This window comes from Gracilinanus agilis, chromosome 4, assembly GCF_016433145.1.
Source record: "Gracilinanus agilis isolate LMUSP501 chromosome 4, AgileGrace, whole genome shotgun sequence".
Taxonomy (NCBI): domain Eukaryota; kingdom Metazoa; phylum Chordata; class Mammalia; order Didelphimorphia; family Didelphidae; genus Gracilinanus; species Gracilinanus agilis.
Window position 1 is genome coordinate 268,455,534 of NC_058133.1, and position 23,203 is coordinate 268,478,736.

The 23,203-nt window shown below is 39.2% G+C and overlaps 1 protein-coding gene across 1 annotated transcript; it reads right to left on the minus strand.

Moving 5' to 3' along the window:
- Positions 1-5,040: 5,040 nt before the first annotated feature.
- SAYSD1 (SAYSVFN motif domain containing 1) lies at positions 5,041-19,694 on the minus strand. The gene is made up of 2 exons (XM_044673946.1): positions 19,420-19,694; positions 5,041-5,680 (listed from the first exon to the last, which is right to left on the minus strand). The coding sequence occupies exons 1-2, from the start codon at positions 19,576-19,578 to the stop codon at positions 5,345-5,347; spliced, it is 495 nt and encodes a 164-aa protein (XP_044529881.1). The 5' UTR covers positions 19,579-19,694; the 3' UTR covers positions 5,041-5,344.
- Positions 19,695-23,203: the final 3,509 nt, after the last annotated feature.

A 23,203-nucleotide genomic window follows, 5' to 3' on the forward strand; every position in this document is an offset into this window, starting at 1 on the left:
GGAGGGGGCCTGAATCTGGCTCTGTCAAAGGGCAGCGTGGGGATGAAAGAGCGTCTGAATAGGCGATATGTAACACCGGGGGAGGGAGGACGCAGGAGTGTATTACTTGGAGGGCTCAGGCAGATGTTTCCCTATTCATACACACACCTACCAAATTGACCATGTACCTCTCCAGGGCTTTAAGCTTTCCGGGTAGACAGTAGATAAAGACCATTAATGGTAGCTGCTTTCCAGACTCACTGCCCTAATGATCAAGCCTTAAGTGGAAATTCCTGGGATCGAGGAGGTCTTTGCAAATTCAGGTAATCAAGACTTCACTAAAGTTTAATGGTCTGGTAAGAACAGAAAATACATACTGTCCTCTTCCTTTCCCCCCTGCTAGGCATTTAATTTGTTCACACCCAAACTCCCCTGGCAGTTAATAGTGTCATTATTAATACAACCTCTGGGAAGAGGTGAGGACAAGGGAGGAATCATTTGCACAAGATCTCATAAAGTTGAGCTGGTCTTCCTAGTCAAGAATGGCCTTGTTCTAGAGGAAGCTGGGGAAGGGGAGAGGGAACAGGAACCCACTACACTTTTTAGAAGGATTATTGGGGCTATTAAAATAGCCAAAACTCATGCAGACTAAATATGATTTAGGAAAACATTTTGAATTTATAAGACTACAAGCCATTCCCCAACTGACAAATGGCCAAAGGATATGGATAAGTTCTCAGATGAAATCAAAGCTATCCATAATCATATGAAAAAATGTTCTAAATCCTTCTTGATTAGAGAAATGCAAATGAAAACAATGCTAAAGTGTCACCTTCAGATGGGCCATCGGATTATCAGATTGGCCAATGACAGTAAAGGAAAGTGACAAATGTTGGAGGGAATGTGGCAAAATTGAGACATTAATGCATTGCTGGTGGAGTTGTGAACTGATCCAACCATTCTGGAGGGCAATTTGGAACTATGCCCAAAGGGCTATAAAAGAATGCCTGTCCTTTGATCCAGTAATGCCACTACTAGGTCTGTATCCCAAAAAGATAAAAAAAAAAAGGGAGGGGGGGAAGGGGGAAGGACCTACTTGTATAAAAATATTCATAGTGGCTCTTTTTGTGGTGGTGAAGAATTGGACACTGAAGGGAAATGGCTGAACAAATTATGACAAGTGATGGAATATTATTGTGCTGTAAAAAATGATGAACAAGATGATTTCAAAAACAACTAGAAAGATTTATGTGAACTGATGCAGAGTAAAATAAGCAGAACAGGAATATATTGTACAGAGTAACTGCAACATTGTGAAATGATCAACTGTGACAGACTTGGTCATTCTCAGCAATACAAAGAATGCCATCTATCACAAGAGAAGGAACTGTTGGGGTCAGAATGTAGATTAAAGCATATGAGTTTTCATTTTAATTTATTTGGGCATTTATTTGGGGGTTTTGGTTTTATATGATTATTCCCTTACAAAAACTGAACAATATGGAACTGTTTTGCATGATAATACATGTACGATCCAGATTGAATTGCTTGTCGGCTCCAGGAGGGGCAGGAGGAGGGAGATAATTTGGCTTATACAACTTCAGAAAGCTTATGTGGAAATTTATTGCATGTAATTGATAAAATAAAAATATCTTACAAAAAAATTTTGAGTTTAGTAATTTAGGATATAACATATTAAAGTGAAGAATCTCTGGTTCTGAAGCCAGAGGATTGGGTTTACACCCTTTCTCCAACTCTAGCAGAGTAACCTTAAGACACAGCCTCCCTGGACCACAGTTTCTGCATCTGTAAAATGATGAGACAGTAACTATTTAAAATGTTAGGGATTTTTTAAAAAATGCAGGTAAAATTACTTTCAAATACAGTACACTGCCTACCAGCATTTGAGCCTCCACTGAACTCTCTATATTTATTTTAAGAGAAAATGGCAAATCATATAAACAACATTCCCCTTTTTTAAACAAATTTTAAAAAAGAATTTCTAGTTAGTTCATATTCTTCTGTTTCCTAGTCTTTTGTATCTCTGGTGTTGGGCATGGTTCTTTAGCCCAATCCTTTTTTTTTTTTTAATTTTTTTTACCTATAATGTATCTTGGAGGAATACAAGGTTAAGGTAAGAGACTTCTTGGGAGGTTTAGTACTACTCCTGCATTTTAACAAGGAAACTAGAAGCAAAAAAGAGGTCTAATTCATTTTACAAATGATTTTCAATGAGGTTTGCAATGAAGAGGGACTTCCAGTTATTTCCCAGAAAATGCATTTAACCAGAAAAAAATGCTTTTCTTAATAAGCAAGTTGGCTTAGTCTTTCTTGCAGCAAATAAAATGCAATAATAATGAAAAAATGAAAATTTACAACTGGCCTATGTTACATAATAACATTTAAAATAAAACCCTTTTACATCCTGTATGACTCAATTGCTTCCACTAAGTCCTATTCCAATGGCTCATCTTGTCATGAAAGTGGTCATGAGTCCTTAAAGGCTATCCCCAGCTGACCACAGGGTGTACTGTATCTACCATAATCTAAGAGTTTCATGTGTAAAGCCTAGTGATGAACTGAATGGGTATCACCTAGCAAAGCCTGCAGACTTGTCATTTTAGAGTTGGTCATGAGAAGACTTTTTTTTGTCCCTAGCTTCTCAAATCAAGTACTAAAGCATAGAAAAATTGTGATTTTCACAACTAAAATCCGGCATCCTTGAAGTATGAATTAGTTATTGGTTCTAGAAACTGAAGACATATTTAATTTCTTGAGTCCTTGGTTTGGAAAAATTTCTAATTTTGTTCTAAGATCTTATGATTTAGAGCTGGAAAGCAGATATAATCCAATACCTCATTTTTACAAATTAAAAATTTGTAAGACAATAATTTGTAAGATAATTTGGAGACAACTGATAAGAAGACAGATTCCTCTTACTTGGAATATGTCCTCAAAAAAGGAATTATTTTGAACTTTTTACTTAGTAGGAATTCCATATATCAAGACTATACTGTCATGTTATTTAAACTAACACTGTAAAAGAGGAAGCACTATGAAAGACGACATTGTTGTCTCCATCACGAAAGAAAATATTAGGAGTAGAGAGACAAGCCTGGAAATGAGAGATCCTGAGTTCAATTCTGGCTTTCCTAGCTATGTGACTTTGAGCAAGTTATTTAACCTCAGTTGCGTGGCCATTACCTCTCTTCTGCCTTGGAACCAATACTTAGTAGTGATTCTAAGACATAAGGTAAAGGTTTAAAAAAAAAGAAAATATTACTAGTATTATGAAGGCAAAGAGATAAGTGACTGTTTGTTCCAAAGATAACAAACAGCAAATCAGGACTAGCCCAGGAACCTGGATCACAGTTCCTTAGGCCATATGGCCAGTGAATCTGGAATGCTGCTTCCAGGGTTACCCTCTGCATATGCTCTACAATTTAATAACCCTTTATAAAATTTACCAGTATTGACATGATTCCATTCTTCCCTATCACATGCCACTAGGACTTCTCTCTCTTCCCTTCCTCCTTTCCCCAAGTAATAGGGGAAGGGTAGAAAGATGGGAGAGATGGTTCCAGGTGGCTGATGCCTGTGCTTGGGAGTTGGGTAACTGCTAAAGAGACCACCTATTTCCTTCTCTTTACAATGTATGAAAAGGAAAAGTGACTTGGCCATGATGTAAATACAGTGTGCCATATAGCAGAAAGCACACTGATCTTAAAATCCAATCTAATTTCCAATCTGTTATTAACTAGCTAGATGACCCTGAAAAAAAAAATCACTTCCCTCTCTTGGCCTTAGTTTCCTTATTTAAAAAAAAGGGGTTTGACTAGACCTGTAGTTCTGAAAGTTTGACATCTGATTGTTTCGGGGAGTTCATAAGATCAAAGCCATTTTCAGAATTATAGTAAGGCAATTTAATTTCCAATACAGTAAGTATTGATAGATATAATTCATATAAGCAAAAGTTTTTTAGTGGGTCCTCAATCATTTTTAGGATAGTAAAAGGGATCCTGAGGTCAAATAATTTGAGGACCACAGGTCTAGACAATTCTTTAGGCCCTGTCCATCTGTAATGTTCTGTGACAGTAGAGCAGCTACTGGTGGTGCAATGAACAGAGCTCCAGGGTTTGGCTCCGGAAGACCTGAGTTCAAGTCTGATCTCAGACACTTACTAGGTGTGTGACCCTGGGCAAGTCACTTAACTCTTGTTTGCCTTAAGGAAAAAAAGCATTCTATGACATACCATTAGTAATAGAATAGCAAAAGACAGAAAGCAATGTGTTAGTTAAAATCACCTGGGGTTCTATTTGGAAGGATTGAACCTCAATATAGTGTTTGACAAACTTCTGTGGACCTGTGGGGGTCCTTAAAACTACATTTCCCATGGTCCAATGGGTTTCCTATTTTGGATGACGTATTGAAGGTGAGGGACTGTTTTAAATAGGGGGAAGTGACTTTGAACTTCCTCTTGAGCTACCTGAGCTTGCGGAGAGAGGAAGGTAAATGGCTGAGGTGAGGTTGGAATAGGTTTCTACAGACGTGTGGTCAGTTTATCTTTATCAGCATGGCTTTTATTAAAATACTATTCTTCCTTTTGATCTCGGCCCTCATCTTTTTTTTTTAAAACCCTTGTACTTCGGTGTATTGTCTCATAGGTGGAAGATTGGTAAGGGTGGGCAATGGGGGTCAAGTGACTTGCCCAGGGTCACACAGCTGGGAAGTGGCTGAGGCTGGGTTTGAACCTAGGACCTCCGGTCTCTAGGCCTGGCTCTCACTCCACTGAGCTACCCAGCTGCCCCCCCTCATCATTTTTAATCATAACAGCAAGAAGTAACTTTCACCTCCTCTTTGACGATGAAATTTTAAAAGATGACCATAATTCTTGGAGTGCTGAAATTGTGAATTTTTTGTCAGACTGATAAAACTTTTAATATATGGTACTTCATATGAATTAATGAACTATTACTTTGAATTAGTTAAATGCTTTCAATAGACAACATAACCCCCATTCTCTTCTGTTAAAACTGGCCCGTGTCAGTATTAGAATGAAGTCTTCTTTATTGAATATGTAATTTTTGGAAATGACACCAGACCATTTGAAACACTGGATTTTAGTGACTCTCAGAAAAAAGATGGAAATGCAAACAGACATTGGTGCTACAACAGCAGGCATGGAAAAGGGAGGGTGGGTGGATAAATAGGAGAAAAGAGTTCCGAGAAGAGAACAAAAAGCCAACTCTCATGGACAACTGACTGTCTCTAGAGGATCTGCATATTAATTCCAGTCCAGGGCCCAGCAGCTAGGTAGTATAAGTCCAAGAGCATCCAAGGGGCAGAAAACTGAGGAGAATGAGGACTATCTATCAGCCAGGGGCTGGAATTGTAATTCTCTCTCAAACTGTTCTGCAGTCAGGGTTCCCTGGATGGGTTCACAGCCAGGGTTGAACACAGAGTAAGCACTCTTTTCTCCCTTCTTCTTTTCTCCAGGGCCACGGGTGCCAACATACATCCAATAAAACAGGGACAGAACAAAATAAACCAGACCAAACTCCAGTTCCACAAATAGTCCCAGTAAGACCAGCCAAAGAATCACCTTCAAGAACGTAACATTAGTGAGGAAGGATTGGTCCCATCGAGATGCAGAAATAGCTGTTGGTTTCTCTAGTGGGCTTCTTTGAGTCTGAAATGTTTCCTAGGAAATAATCAAACAGAGATAAGAATCAAGGGTAATGGAGCAGATAAAAAAAACAAACTAAAAAGGCAGTTATCATTGCTCTCCAAAGATTGCTGGCTCATCAGTTTCTAGTACTCAACCTAACCTCTAAAAAATCAACTTCAAAGAGTTCATGTTTACTACTCATGCTCATAAGTTCTTAATCTTTTTTTACTGAATCAAAACTAATCAATGTTTAGTGGTTTGGGTCCCAATAAAAACCTTGTTTTCATTATCATCACAATAGCTACCAATGATATAGTGCCTACTATTCATATCTACCACCCAATTAACTCTAATCTACAGACCTACAGATCATTCCTCCCCTCCTTCATGAGTTTGATACTGGCTCAGTTTTTCTGTCTCCCTCACAACCTCATACTAGGAGACTTCAATGAATGTACTGTTCTTCTTCAAATCCCTTAACCACTCAGTTCCTCAACCTACTCACCTACCATAAGCTACTCTTCCACCCCACCTCAATGAAGAAAGATGGATCATACCCTTGTTCTTGCCGTGAGGCACAAATGTACTATCTCTATAGGTCTTATCTAACCGGCTAATCTATGGACTTTTCACCTCTTCCTCAGACTTCACTCACAAAACCCTATTCATCTTCTGCACTGTGACCTTCAATCCCTTCCACTTTAACCTTCCATCCATGCTATCTTCCTAGATCTCTTCTGCCCTTTGTAGCTACACTCTTCAAAAAGGTCATCTGTAATAGGTGCTTGGCTCTTAGTGTTCTTCTCACTACTTATTTCTTAACTCCTGGTTTCTGACCTTATCATTTCACCATAACTGTTCTGTCTAAAATTGCTGATGATCTCTTAGTTTCCTTTTCTCAATCCTCACTCTCCTGGGCCTCTCTGCAATCCTGGGTACTGTTGATCACTCCTCCTTGACACTCTCTTCTCTCTTAGGTTTTCAGGACATCACTCTCTCCTGGTTCTTCTATCTACCTGACCACTCCTCTCTGTCTCATTTGCTGGATGCTCCTACAGATCATGCTCTCCAAATACAGATGTCCTTCAGGATTCTGTTCTAGGCCTTCTTCTCTTCTCCCTCTTTATTACTCCACTTGGTGATTTCATCAGCTCCCATGGATTTAATTACTATCTCCATACTAATAATTCTCAAATCTGTTTCTTGCTCCAGACTCTCTGTTGACTTCTGCTCTCCCATCTCCAACTGCCTTTCAGACATCTCATACTAAATGTCCAGTAGACATCTTAAACTCAACGTGTCCAAAACAGAACTCATTATTTCCCCCCCACCCCTAACTCTTCCTTTCTTCCCCACCCTATTACTGTAGCATCTCCACACTACCATAGCCACTGTTGCCATGGCCTATTGATTACATGTTTGTAACATCTCTCCAATACTCCAATCTGCTCCCTTCTTTTCTCTAACACTTCCACCACTCTGGTGTGGGATTATGTCACCGCCCCACCCCCCTAACTCAATAAGCCAGAGGGACTTCCTCTTGCCTCCAGGATCAAATGAAAATGTTCTGTTTGGCATTCAAAGTTCTCCATAACCTAATCCCATCCTGATTTTCCAGTTTTCTTCGTATACCTTACTCCCCAACATGGACTCTTTGATCCAGTGACACTGGCTTCCTGGCTTTTCTAGAAACAAGACAAACAAAATCCTCAATGATGGATAATTCATCACTATCAGTATGTGCGCACTGAATTCACAAGCTCACTGAGGACTATATGGAATATAAAGCAATTTATTGACAGCAAACACTCTACCAAGTACACCGTTTTTAGTTGTTAAATAAGTATTTGCTGATCTTATTAACTTTTCTGAAGATAAAGCTTTAGGATGGGAACCACAGGAGAAGCATAAAAAGAAAAGAAGCCTATATCTTCCTTGCACATGTTAAAAATGATCCCATAACAACCCAAATTTATAACTACTCTTTGTGGTAGCGAAGAGCTGTTTTTTTTTTCTCCCCACATTCTTTCTTTCTAAGAAATCAATCATTCTCAGAGTTTTAAGATGCCACTCCTAATCCAGCTTCAATTTCCCCCAAAAACTTCACTTTCCAATTTAATTCAACAAACAATAAGCACTGAGCTAGGAAGTAGGAATACAAAGACATTTTCTTGGAGGGTTTATGACATGTACACAAAAAAGGATTTGGGGTATTAGTTTGGTCTATTCCTGTGAGTTCAAAGTACAAAGAAATCACTGATGCAGATAGGCAACTTGTGTATAACTTCTAGCCCTAGCGAGTTACTGGGCTTACTGAAAGGTTAGGCGATTTGTGTGGTCACACAAATAAGTTAGTGTTAGAGGCAGAACCTGAACCTATATCTTCCTAACTCCAAAGCTATATCTTTAGAACTAGGCCATGCTATCTCATACAAATACTATACTCAACCAAGGATTTACAAGGTAAAATAAAGAGAGCTCTGACAATGGGGAGAGGGAAGGCTGAGGGCAAGGAAGGGAATAAGAGAAGGCACTCCTATCACTCCCTGAAAGATAGGGATTTGGGGAGGCTAAAGACTGACTTCTTTGAGTGCATATCCACAGAAAATGGTATGCTGAATTTAGGAAATCTGGTGGCAGGCTGGCTAGAACCTAGAGTTCTAAAAATTCACATTACGAGACAAAAGAAAGGGAAGTTGTAGTCCCAGTGTGTAGAGTTTTAAAAATCAAGCTGAAGAGTTTGTCTATCACAGAAGATGTAAGAAGGAGCCAGTGAAGATGGATAAACAAGAGAGTATACATGGTCAGGTCTGTAGCTGAGGAAGATTTATTTTGGTAGCTATGTGGAGAATGTATTGGAGAAGGAAGAGATTAGAAGACCTGAGAAATATTTGAAGGCTATTATACTAATCTGAGAAAGATAATGAGAGAAAGAACAAAGTGGTGGCTATGTGAATAGAGAGGTTCTGGATGGTCAAGGGGATGTGTATGTGGAACTGATAAGATGGCATCTAAATGGATATTGGGGGTGTGTGGCGGGAAGGCAGCGTCAGAGAAAAATCTAAGATCATAACCCTAAGATTTCTGAACCTAGGTTCTGGAGAGAATGATTGTACCTTTAATGAAAATAAGGAAGGTTTAGAGGACATTCAGATTTAGAGTTCTGGGAAGAATCCATTTTGGAAATGCTTAGCTTAAGAAGGGTATAAGTTATCCAGGAGGAGATGTCTAACTAATAGATGCCTATCTGGGACTGACGATACAGAGTGACTGAGACTCTATACATATATGTGAGAATCATCTTCATAGAGATAATGCCTGAACCTCTGGCTGCAAATGAGATAACCTAGGGACAAAGTATAAAAAAGAGGGCCCAAGACTGAGCCCTGAAGGACAATCACTCCAAGGTAGGATGGGAAAAGGATAGATGGTGGTCCACTAAAGTGGGCTGAGGAGCACTAACAAGAAAGAGAACTGGGAGATAGCAGTGTCATGGAAATAAAAAGAGGAAAATATATTCAAGGGGTGCTCAACAGCATCTATAGCTGCAGTGAGGTCGAGGAGGATGACTAAGAAAAGGCCATTGGACCTAGGAGTTGAGATAGGAGAGAAAAGTTTCACTCAAATAACAGGGTTGCAAGTCAGACTACAAGGGGCTGGGAAATGAATAGACGTGAAGAAAATGAAAGAATCATTATTATTATCATTATTATTATTATCATTATCATTATTATTATTATTATTATTATTATGTGGCAGTGAATGGAGGTCAAAATCACTCTGAGATTATATATAACCCAGTCAAAAGGGAAGATGGAACTGTCCTTAACAGAAACTGACAAGTTTGAAAAGATGGTTGAAACAGTTTCATTTTCTTTTGTTGGAGGGGAGAGTAGAGTATGAAAGAGGGGATATGGATCTGAATGTAATTTAAAGCCCATCATCAAGTCATGAAGCAGGAACAAAGGACAATCAATAGAAAGTGTGTCCCAGTGATGAAAGAAAGGTTCCCATCACACTGTGGCACACTTATTCCAGGACACAGACAAGAAAATGGGCAGATATGACAGCAGCATACTTCACTGGAGGAAATATCCACATCAATGAGATCGGAGATCCATTTAAGTCCATGTGCTAGATGTTGGAAATACCAAGTCAAATACTAAATAAGATAGTTCCTGGCCTCAAGGAGCTTACATTCTATGAGGAAAACGTGTATATAGAAAGAGGTAATACACACTCATTTTGCCAAATGGAATTAAATTTCCTTTTTGCTATTTTTATGCTAAATTCAAAATGGAAATGGAATTTCTCATCCACTGTTACTGAATGATTCTAATTTTGATAGAAATTGTGTAATATTAGGAAGTAATTAAATGTGTTTTGGTTGAAAGGGGATTGGGGGAGAGAGTAGAAGTACTGGTTGGCTTGTTCTTGCACGGCCTCGGCTACTATGCTGTGCGGTAGGGCAGGCTGGGATATCGTAACATGTTCATTCATGCAGTGAAACTCTCAATATGTAGCCAACTGTTTTGCCATTTGTGGCTCTTTGGTAAACATCATGCTGTTTTTTCTAAATGTTTTGCACTCTGTAAATGGTGGAACACATTACATAAATTCTCAATATGTCATACACTCATCATCCAAATAGTTTTTGACATGTAAATGGTAAGCTAAATTTCAAAGCTTTGCTCCTTTAGTTAGGTAGCATATGACCTCTGTTGGTTGTAAAATAAGTGTGTTGGATAAGGTTTGGAGCTCTCACTTGAGCTCCATCATATCTGTCAGACTACCAACTGAACTGATACAGATATCTTGTCACTTGCCATTTGCAGTTCCTATAATTGGGAAAGAACCAAAAGTCCAGTCAGTCAGGAGACTGTTATTTTTGCTTAACAAATCTCCATGTCTAAACTCAATGCACAATATGCAAAGCTACCAGCATTATTATCCCAAAATCAAGATGGAATTTTAGTTTCCAGATTAAAAGAATGGAACCGGGGGCAGCTGGGTAGCTCAGTGGATTGAGAGCCAGGCCTAGAGATGGGAGGTTCTAGGTTCAAATCCGGCCTCAGACACTTCCCAGCTGTGTGACCCTGGGCAAGTCACTTGACCCCCATTGCCTACCCTTACCACTCTTCCACCTACAAGTCAATACACAGAAGTTAAGGGTTTAAAAAAATTTAAAAAAAAAAAAAAAAAAAAAAGAATGGAACCATCCATGAGAGGACACCAAAGATTGTCATAGTCCTCTAAGGCCCTTTCTGGCTCTAAATCTATCATAATAAAATATGTTCAAAATATGAAACTCCTCTAGAGAAACATTAAGTATGAAAAGTATTTGGAGATTATCTGTGGGGAATCTGAAAATGAGATTGCTCTTTCACTGAGATTAAGGTTATACTGTTGCTTTACTTGTGAATGAGAGAGAACAGAAAGGAAAAAAATTCATATTTAAAAACACGACTCAAAGAAGTGATTCTAGGAAAGAAAACTATGGTGAGCCAACTAGTTGTTAGTGTCTAAAAAACTTACTACCACTGTACATTATGCTTGATTTAGTGAAAAATTTTGTCCAACTGACAGAATGAAATGAAGTAGGATTTATCTGAAAAAGAAATTCCTAAGAATCAGCAAGACTAAAATCAAAGGGACATATTTTGGAGTCTTCAAATAAGGAAAGTAATAAAAGATAAACTATTTTGTAGAATGAACAAGCATTAGTAAAGAAAATCAACCAATAAGTATTTTATTATCTATTATGGGCCAGGTACTATACTAGGTAGTAAGGATATAAATACAAAGGTGAAATATACAGATACAAGAAATTTACATTCTAATGGGGAAGACAAGTACATAGGTAAATGTAAGTATACAGAGAATAAATGCAAATAAATACAGAATAGTCAAATACAAGGTAGTTAGGGAAAAGAGCAGCAGTGGAATGGGTCAGGAAAGGTTACATGTAGGAGATGACATCAAGAAGAAAGAGAAGGGTCCTATGATGAAGAGCGTGCTCTCCAGGGATGGACGACAATGCCTTTGCGGGAGATAATGTACCAGTTGGGACAGAGAAAGGGTCAGTTTGGCTGAGTTGCAGAGGAGGAGTGTGGATGAGGGAAAATAAGCTACAATGAGGCTACAAAGGTAAAGGTGGGGCCTTTTGTTAAGGTCTTTAAAAACTAACCAGAGGAAATTATATTTTATCCTAGAGGAAATAGGGAGCTACTGACTTTGACAGAATGAGGGAGTGACCCGTGAGATTTGCCCTTAAGGAAAATCATTTCCGCAGCAGTATGGAAGATGGACTGAAATGTGATGAATCTTGATCAATTAGGAGGCTACTGTAATAATCTAGGTAAGAGGTGATAAGAACCTGAACTGAGTAAATTCAACTGACTGCACATGTGGAGTGAGGGAGACTGAGGAGTCAAGGATAATGAGGTTACAGATCTCAGAGACTGGACAGTAGGATCTTTGATAGAAATCTGGAACTTTAGGGGAAAGAGAAATGAGTTCTGTTTTAGACAAATAGAATATCCAGTTTGAAATGTTCAGTAGGCATTTGGTGATGCAGGACTTGAGCTTGGGCCAGCAAGGTGCTGGGAATAGAGTACCAGGCATGGAATCAGAAAGACTCACTGTTGTGAGTTCAAATCTGGCCTCAGACACATATCAATTGTATGACTCTGAGCAAGCCACTTCCTCCTGCTGGGCTCAGTTTTCTCATGTGCAAAATGAGCTGGAGAAGGAAATGGCAAACTCCTCCAGTATCTTTGCCAAGAAAACCCCAATAGGGTCACAAGGAGTTGGACCCAAGTGAAAATGACTGAATAACAACAGATGGGCCAGCCTAGGTAGGAGTTAGAAGAGGCCCTGGTTCTTGGCCTTGTTCAGCAGCCTGAAGACCAGCAGATTCCCCTCTCTGGCATTTCTTCCTTTCCCCTAAGATTAAGCAGGGTCTGAACCCAAGGAAGGGCTCTTTGCCTCCTTGGCGGCCCAAAGACATAGAGACCACAGAGATGGACAAATAAACCTGCTGGTTTGGAAATACAGATCTGAGAGCCAACTGTATAGAGATGATAATTAAACTCTTATGAGCTAATGAATCAGAGAGACTGTATGGAGAGAACAGGGAGTCTAGGGCAGAGACTTAGGGCACATCCACGGTAGGGGGCAGAATAATGATGGTGAATTGGCAAAGGAAATAGGAACAAATTAGTCAGAGAAGAGAAAAACTGAAAGACGGTGTCATGAAAATACCTACAGAGGAGAAGGAATCCAGGAGGAGTGATCAAAGGTATCAAATATAGAAGAGATTGAAGAGGATTGAAGAAAAGCCACTAGATTTGGCAATTAAGAGATTAATGGTGATGGGAGTCAAGATGCCTTGAGATAATGACAGAGTCTAATGAAAGGTTTTTTTTGTTGTTGTTTTTTTTTTAAAAGTATGGCTGCTTCTTGGGCATGAAACCAATAGATCCTGGGAAAGGTTAAGATTGGGGGAGGAGTAAGAGTTAAGGTTTCAAACAGCCGGAGAAGATGGTAAAGAATTGTTTCTATTTTTCCCTACCAGCATATTATTTTATTTGCTAAGGAAAGTGATTTTTAAAGATTTAAGTAGATAGGCAAAGGTTTGGAATATCTAATATAAAGAAAAAGTGGAGAATAAAGCTTCAAAGCGATCAAAGAAGAAATTCAAATAATAATGAAAATTTAAAACCACCCTGAGATTTCACCTCACATATATGTCCAATTAGCAAAGATGATAAAAACAAATTGGCAAAGATGATGAATAATAAATGCTAGAGGGTGGCTATAGGAAGTCAAGTCCACATATACTTTGGTAGAACTATGAATTGGTCCAATTGGTCATAAAAGTTTGAAATAATGCAAGAAGAGTCATTAAACTGTGCATATCTTTTAACCCAGTGATCCTATTTACAAGGCATACAACCAAAAGAGGCAAAAGACTGAAAGAAAGGTCTCATTCACAGAAGAATTTTTTGTAGCAGCAAAATCCTAGAAAAAGCTAGGAAAGAGAAGAACAAATTGTAGTACATCTAACGTGCCATAAGAAATAAGGAATTTGGAGAAATGAGGAGAACCAGCAAAGAAATTAGACCTCTACAAAATGATGCTGAGAGAAGAAAGAAAGCAGAGGCAGAACATACATGAAAGCTACAGTAATATAAATAAAAATTACAAAAAGATAAAAGAAATCAGATTAAATGCAATAGCCAAATTTCAAAGGATGGAAAATGAAACACACTCAGTAGAGGAAGGATGAAGTATGGGTCCAGAATGCTGTATAGATTGTCAAATATGATCATCACATCAGTCTTTCCTCATAATAATGGAATGTTCTCTGGGGATGAGGAGAGTTTTGGAGGAAGTGTCTGTGGTAGGAAAAGGCCCAAAATAAAGTCTTTAAAAAAGTCAATCGGGGCAAGATAAAGATATCGTTATACAACAGTTAGGCTTCAGTTGAAATCAGTAACATGAGCTTGTAGTAGACCTAATCAGCATAACTGTATGATTCTTACAATATTTGGTAATGTGGGAAAAGGAGTGGAGAAGGTAGGGGAGATTCTGAGTTGAGGACTAGTTTAGCAGGCTATGAACAATGGAAGAACAAGGATTCAGAAGTGGAGAAAAATGACATGGTTAATCACAGCTGACTATGAAGGGAATGAGGCCAGAGGGATGATGAGCTGAGAGACCAAGAAGGCGTGCAGAAGTCACAATAAGAATGAAGAACAGGTTTAGAAATGAAAGAACAGAACATTATGATCAGAGAGGGGAATATATGACTTCAAGATACTGAGGGTGGCATAGTTTCACGGTAATGACAGCCACTCTGGTGGGTGGTTGAGATGAAGATGTAAGTTATAGTAGTTGGGAAAGTTAATGAAATATGAAGTCGGGGAGTTTAATGGGCCATTAAAGTATATAGTGAAGTTACTGGGTATTCTAGCAGGGATTAAGGTAGAAATGAAAGGTGTGATCCCAGGATAGAATTTCTTGGGAAAGGAAAGAGAACAACAGATTGCTTAGTGGATACTGTAACAAAAATTTGGATCGGGTGATATATGGATGGATGGAATAAACAGAGTAAGCAGAGACTGAAGATGGCAGCAAGCCAATAATCCAAAAGTGGCAGTTGGGAACAAGGAATCTTTCTCTTGGACCAACATTTAAGGGGCATGAAAGCAGGTGCACTTTTTATTGAAGATGAGGTGATTCATCTTACCTCACATTCAAACATAAAGTATATTCAAGACAAGTTTCCATTAAGTTCAAGAATATGGAAAGAGATAATGAAGATAAATAAGATAAAATGAAATTGCTAAAGATTAGGGTAGGGGGCTTGGGGGAGTGGAGTTTCTAAAAGAACAGTAAAATAGGAAAGAGGAGAAAAAAGACTGGAGAGGGGAAAGGACTAAACTGGATCAGGATTAGAATATGAGGAATGTAAATGGGTAAAAGAGGGTTTTGCCTCAGTATAAACTGAAACAGGGATTAAAGAAGCAGATAGTAAGGATTTGCCAGCTTCGGGATAAAGGAGATACCCTGTATCCTGAGATGGTAGGCTATAGAATAAAGAACATGCTGTAGACGAAAAAAGAAAAGTTAGAGGAGAGGACCTTTGAGAGCCAATTAGTCCCCAGAAGAGGAGGAAGCTGAATGAGTTCCTGTACATGTTAATAAAGGTCCTGTTCTGTTATTTATATACTACTTTGTAATGTTATTTACCTTTTTTTATATTGTTTGTTCTCTACAAGTATATTATAAATCTCTCAAAGGTAGGGAGCATGTCATAGAGCCCTAATACATAGATGTTAGGCAATAAATGTTTATTAAAAATATTGATGATCCATAAGTATAATTCCAAACAGAGGAAGAGGAATTTTTTTAAAAAAACTGTCACTTTTTATGCAATTTTAGTTAAAGGATATATGATGTTCTGTCTCAATGGAACATATAATAATTTTCCTCTCCAAGGTTATTTATGATATTTTTCTATTCTCTGCTTTCTATAGGTGCAAAGAATAAAGCTACATGTTTTGTTTTGTTTTGTTTTTTACCTACCCAGACAGCCTTGTCACTGGGAGAAATAATACTTTGCTTTTGTTAGGTCTAATTTGCTTCACATAATCTAGAAAGCACTAAAAAAAGTAATGTAGAATGCTTCATATCAATAGCTAACTGAAAAGAAGTAATTACAAAAAGGAAGGTTCAGGAAATCTATGACAAGCTACAGTGTTTGGTGGAAACTGCAAAATAGAGATGGATTGCAAATTAGAAGGAAAAAAAAGATTTAAATGGGAATTTTCATGCCAGAGCAAATGATAAGTCACTGAAAATGAAATAAGATGAAAATACAATACTAATAATGATCAACTTGATGGCCAGTATTTTCTACTATTCCTTGTGTCACATTATCAGTATTTGGGTTTTTAATAATGGAAGCTTTTCAGAAATAGGTTTGTACATCTGCCTGATTCAATGATCTCATAATCCTTTGGCAACACACAGCCAAGGAACCAATTGTACTATTAAAAGTTTGGTTTTCAATTGTGCAAGATCAAGAACAAAATTGCTCAGGAAATTGTAAGCAACTGCTTGCTCCAAAAGAGCCCTAATCGACAATAAACTTCACGAAAGAAAATTAGAAAAAAAATACACGAGAGGAAAATGGATTGTTTGACTGTTCCCTAATGAACCTTTTTTGCCACTTTTTGTATTTCACATAGAACAAGCAGTACTCTGATGCATCACAGGCACCCAAAAAGTGAATAATGCACCCACAAGTTCTCCTTGACAAAAAAAAAAACAACTTTCCCTACAATAAGATGTTTTACAATACTAAATTGTGTCTAATATGATGAAAAATATTGTTAAAGACAAAGGAAAATGTGTATTTGTTCCTTAATGCTTTTAAAAAAGCAAATTTTAAGTCTTACTTAAAACATAAGTGAGAGAGGCAGCCAGCCCTCAAATCTTAAGTTCTTTGGTATATATAAATATCATACATCCACATTTTCCAGCAATAAGGCTTGCTATTGATTATGCTTCTTCTCAGTCTCCTTGGCTGGATTCTCATACAGTTCATGCCCTCTAACCAAAGGTGCCCCTCAGGCCTCTGTCCAGGTCCTAATTCTCCCTCTCTCATTTGGTGATCTCATCACCTCATTTAATTATCAGCTCTATATGGATGATTCTCAGATCTCTGTATTCTGTCTCAAACTCTCAGCTGATTCCCTGTCTTGTATCTCCAAATGCCAGTAGACATTTTAAACTCAACATGTCCAAAACTGAACTCATTCTCTTTTTCCCTCTAAACCATCCTCCATCTCCTACCTCCCATTACTGTAGAAGGCAAGACCTTTCTCCCAGGCCCTCAGGCTCACAACCTAGGTGTAACCTCCATTAGCCATTATTTCTCACTTTTCTGTCCCCTCCCACCATCCAATCTGTTAGGAAGGCCTTGTCCATGAAAGCTTTGCAACCTCTCTTCTTGTGCCTTTCCTCTGGCACTGCTGCCACCCTAGTTCAGGCCCTTAGTACTTCATGCCTGGACTCATGAATAGCCAGCTGATGAGCAAACCTACCTCAAGTTTCTTCCTCACTCCAATCCATCAATTTGGCTACCAAAATGATTTTCCTAAAGTGTCACCTCTCAACCCCTTCAATAAACTCCTTATCACCTCCAGGATCAAATACAAAATCTTCTGTTGAACACTCAAAACCCTTTATAACCTAGTTTGCCACCCTGATTCCCCATACCTCCTCCTTCCCAGTCTCACATCTCACTCATCCTTTGATCCAGGGCCAGAGGTCTCCTAGCTGCTCCTCAAAGAAAATATTTCATATCTCTCAGCTTTAGGCATTTTCTCTGGCTGTCCCCCAGGTCTGGAACATTTTTTTGGTTTCTTTTTAAGTCTCAACTAAAACCCTACCTTCTATAGGATGCTTTTCTCAACCCCTATTAATTCTAATACCTCCATTATTTATGTTGTCTAGGTGCATTATCTACTATTTGTCCTGCATATAGCATACTTATTTGTATGTTGTATCCCTCATTAGATTACAAGGTCCTAGGGGGCAGAGACTCTGTTTTGCCCCTTTTTGTAACCCCAGTGCTAAGCATAACGCCTGGTACATAGTAGGCGCTTAGTAAATGCTTACTGACTTAAAGAGTGTTTTGATTCAGTCCATCTACAACACTGGTAGTAACATTTACTTTCACCAACTTCATTTTGGGATATGAAAAAAACATGGTTATATTTTCCTTATATTAGGTGAAACAGGGTGGTTGTGAAGAAAACTACTTTGTCAATTTTAATAGTTCTAAATAAAATGTATTGTTATTTAAAATGCTGACATACTAATTGAAAACATTGAGTTTTCTTCCCTTGAAGTCACACACTGTAATTTTGGCTTCAGAGTAATGTAAGCACACAGCATTCACTGGATGCTCTTCTTCATTGATACATTCTGGTATACAGTATCTGAAGACTTTCTCTAAAGCAGCTTATTTTGGAAGTAGTAGCCTTAATATCAGAAGACCTTGGTAAGAATCCTTGTTCTGCCACGTCTTACCTGTGTGACCAGAAGCAAATTACTTGATCTCTAGGGGATTATTGTCTCTTCTACAAAATGAAAGAGCAAGATGACAGTATTGAAGGTCTATGCCAACTCTTGACATTCTGAAATGGATCTATCTTACATAGGAATCAAATCAAGTATAATAATAATAGCTAATATTCATGTAGGCTTATTACATGCCAGGAACTGTGCTAAGTGCGATACAATTATTATTTCACCTGATCCTCACTACAACCCCGCGAGATAGGTGTTATTATTCCCCATTTTACAGATGAGGAAACAAGACAAGTGATTTTCCTAAAGTGTAAATCTGATCATGTCACTCCCAATCCCTTCAATAAATTTCCCATCACCTCCAGGATCAAATACAAAATCTTCTATTGAGCACTCAAAATCCTTTATAACTTGGTTCCCCACCCTGATTCTTTTCTTTTCCAGTCTTACACTTCACTCCCCCTTTGATCCAGTGACATACAATAAGTGATTTGTCCAAGATCACAGAGCTGGAAAGGATCTGATGCCAAATGTGAACTCGGGTTTTTCTGACTCTGAACCCATTGTTCTCTCCACTACACCACCTCACTTAGTTACCTTAATGACACTATTTTAATCATCTTTCATTGAACGGAATTTGCAACGCATACATTTGGGGGGGCGGGGGAGGGTGTTACCTAAAAGGCGTCAGAAGATCGCTTTAAACGAATCCTAAATCCTAAACTGGACCTGAAGATGAAAAACTTCAATGTTTTCTCCCCAAGTCCCACTTCTCACTACTTTTTAGCATCGGGGTGGATGCCCTCCCAGCAAAGAAAACCGGTGGGTGTCAGTTTCCAACGCCTGAGGCACAACCAGAGAGGGCGAAGGCGGAAGGGTCTAGCACCACTAGGCATGCGTGGGTGGAAAGTCCAGGTCAGAACTTCAGTAGAAGAACCAGAAGTAATGGGACAAAACTGATCCTTCCAAGCTCACGCGGGGGTATCACTAGGCTGGGGACAGGTGAATGGGGGGGAGGGGAACTTTTAAGCCAATCAGAAGGCGGGAGCGGAATCTCCCTTCCTTCCCAAGAGGAGGCGGGGCTTATGCTGTCGTCACTTGTGGAGGGCGGTACTTATTTCAATAGTCTACGTCAGGGCAAACGCTTCTCGGCTTTCCGGTCTCACCTTAGCACTATCGCTCGGGGCCTCCTGCGCCCTAGACGGCGTAGAGGCCACTGTTACATCTTCTCCGGATGATTTTCCACTCCTCCCCGAGCCGCTGGACTCTCCCTCCAGCTCGGCTCGCTTCCGGGAGGCCCGGAACGCCGCCAAACGTTGCTCCATGGCGCGCGCCCTTTTTGAGGCTGGTTCAGCGAGACCCGAGAGCGGACGGGTCCTGACCTCGTGACCTCGTAACTTCTCTTGGCTCTCCCGCGCGCGTTCTCCTGCTCAGCCCTCTTTTCAACGCTCCACTTGGATCTTAGACTGGCAGATTCGCTGGTAATTTTCAGCCAAATAGGCGGTCCTGCGCATGCGCACGAAGGGAACGTTTTGAAGTCAGAAGCTCTAAGGAAGTCTGAGCCGGTTTTTAAAGGTCACGTGGTACCTTGTTGCATTCTGACTCAAAAGTCCTGAGTTCGAATCTCTATCCTTCCCAGTGATATTAACAAGTCATTTATACGCAGACCAGTCCTTAGTTTCCTCAAAGATCCAGTTCGATGATTCCCAACCCTAATATTGCCTCAGACATCATATAAAATTGACTGTCCAATAGGAGATATTTGTGTGTTTTAGACTGTAACTTTTATGAAGGCTTCCCTCTCCAGAGATAGTTTAAAATAAATCATTTTGGAATTCACAAAACATAGTGTTTGAGTTGGGACCCCTGAGGTCTTCTTATCCAAACCTTGCATTATACAGCTAAGGAAAAGAATCTGAGAGAAAATTAACTTGCCCACCATGTCCCATGGCTAATAATGAATTTGTTGGATTAAGTCCAGACTAGGGATTTCTTGTCCTGTCCCCATTTTGGACTTAGATAATGATATCTTCCCATCAGTTGAGCTGATTTTGGACTTTATCTGCCTGTGCTCCTGAAGAGAGTTAATTTCATGGATTCAAAATCAGATGGTTACAGAATTTAATAATAGCATGACAAGATTGTGATATTCCTTGCATATATTAACTAAAATCTACTTTTCCCCCACATATCAAAAACCAAAGAAAGTATCCCCTCCCATCCCTCATTTGAATGTAAACTCCTTGAGGACAGATACTATCTTTTATTTTTAATTGTATCTCCATCATATAGTATAGTGCCTGATATCTAGTAAATACTTATTGCTTGATTGATCCCCAACATGATCATTTGGCTTGATCCACAAGTTATGATCTAAAGCCATAAAAAACAGCCTCTTTCTCTGCCTCTTATCAGAAGGATACAACTTCTGTTATTAGCATTGGCTGATGGAGATAAGGCACAAGCCCAAGTATGCATTAATCCCAATCTCTTCCATAAAGAGGGTTGTTTTATGTAGCAGAGATTTATGGAACTGGGGGAAAAATCTAGAAGAGATGGTGTAATAGGACCACTATCTACCAGGGTTCCCCTGTCTCCCCCTAATATGGATTAGGTTAGTTTTTCTACCAAAAATAAAAAAAAAATTATCTTTGGGGCCTGATTGGCTTAGGGAGAGGGGAATAAAAGCTTAAATTGTGCTTATCTTGATGCAGCTTCCTTGTAGCCTCTGGCCATATTTATCTGGTTCACCATATGAACTGAGGCCAGACTTAGGGGATATTCCAAAGCCATAGGAATTACTGTGACTAGATGAGTTTCCTTATAGAGACAAGGGGAGCTATTTTTGCAACAAGTGTCCTTATTTTGAATATCTTTTAGTGACTTTTTATCCTTTATATGGTGGCTTAGTTGTTAACTGTCTTATTACCTTGAAGGACCTCATTTGGTCTAGTATGAAACCATGAATCAGGTTCACTCCTAACAGATCCCTTGTAAACTCTTAAAATAAAAAGGGAGTGATCATTAGGACCCAGTGTAGGTTCCTCAAAAAACAAATCATGTTAAATTAATCTAATATTAAATGAACTAAAAAACTTATCAGCCTGATTGAGGCCCACTCCTAATATTTGGCATAATTGGATTAGAGGTGAGAGGGTTTTGTGGCTCATATTGTGTGTGGTTGAAGTGGGGAGAAAACAATGCAAAGATACAAGGTCAATTAGATTGCCAGATATGGCACCATGGCACCCTGTGGCAAGGGCCTTTCTGGTAGCATATGGAAAGTCCTCTCAGTGGAACAGAGATTAGGCTCCAAATGACACCAAGTTGTAGGTGTTGGAGGAGGCTGCCAGGGAGGGTTAAAGAAAGTGACAGGCCAAATATTTGTGTTACTGACCATCCTGAGGAGTCAGAATGCCAGCATAATAAAAACAGAGTAACTGGGCTGGCAAACTCCTAGAATCTAACAGTGGCAGCTAATAGAACAAGTGAAAGAAACTGACAAATGGGGTGGGAACTGACAGGCCTTCTCCAGTGGGAAATCTCCAACCCAGAAGTTTCTCTACATCGCTCTAAAATCAGAACCACGAGACAGGAGAATGAAAACAGGGCCAGATCTCCTAAATAATAATCTTGTGTGCCCTGTGAGAAAGGTGGATGTCACTTGTCATTTGCTTGCAGTAAATTACAGGGAGAGAAACAAAGTCATCATGCCCATCACTATAGCTGTTTCTGACCTCCTCACTGTTGTAGACTAGGTAAGTCCAGGCCCAGGATGAGTAATAAGAGATAAACCTAACAAATGCTTTTTCTGGATTCCTGTGGTTAAGATTTATTAGAGTAAGAGGTAAAGGGCAGGTGGCAAAGTTAATAATGTGCCAGGCCTAGAGTCAGGAAGACCTGAGTTCAAATGTGACCTAAGACCCTCACAGCAAATCCAAATATTTGTTAAATAAGAGAATAGTGAGGCCGCAGGTAAGAGAGGTTCTGCTTAAGAAAACAAGGCCTAATTCTAAATTACAAAGCATTCACTTTTATGCAAGCTGGTCAGGATGGTCAACAGGGTCAGGCATCTGGCCTGATATCTAGCCCCCAATTCTATAAAGGGTAGCACATTTATTTGCATGTCAGTCCCAGATGTTCAGACTGCCAAATCTTCAAAGAGGATATCTGGATACCTGGAATCAACGAAGAAATCCAGCTATTTTACTAGGTACTTTAGAAATCTGACCCATTTCTGAGTTCAGTAGAAGATTAGAAATTCCTTAATTAGAATATCTACAGCTATCTTTGTTGGGCTTGTCAGAAACTGGTTCATCTCATCTTATGATACCAGTCAGCTTCTTACCAGAGAGACCATAGGTCTCTGTCCCTGGAATTTAGCAGGAAGGTGGCAAATTCCTTGAGAATCAAAACTTATACACTATATACCAATATTTTTAATATCTAAAATCCGTAATCTTATATTTTTCCACACCCTGGACAAGTCACTTAATCCCGTTTGCCTTGGTTTCCTGATCTGTCAAAAGAGCTAGAGAAGGAAATGACAAACCTCCAATACCTTTGCCAAGAAAATCCCAAAGGGAATTAGGAAGAGTTGGACACAACTGGACAACAACAAGGAAGTCCTGTGGAGTCCAGTTTACTTTTCACTGTCAAGAAGCATTTTTCAAAGTGCTTATTATATGCACCAGGTACTGTTCTAAGTGCTGAGGATAGAAAGCCAGTCCCTGTCCTCAAGGAACTTTCATTCTAATGAAAGAAGACAATATAAAAGAAAGCTGAAAAGCAGGATAGGCAGTCCGGTGGGGGCAGAACAGAGGATTCTAGGCACAGTTTGAAATAGGTTTTGGACATTTATTTCCTCACAGTCTAGGAAGAAAGTCCAAAGAATTAATGGATTCTAGTTTTGGAGAACCTACATTTCCTACCTGGATATCTTAATGGTCC

Coding starts and splice junctions, on each gene's coding strand:
- SAYSD1 (XM_044673946.1), bottom strand. CDS start 19,578: ATGGAGCAACGTTTGGCGGCGTTCCGGGCCTCCCGGAAGCGAGCCGAG. Junction 5,681..19,419: donor CCCCGAGCGATAGTGCTAAG/GTGAGACCGGAA, acceptor ATTATTTCCTAG/GAAACATTTCAGACTCAAAG.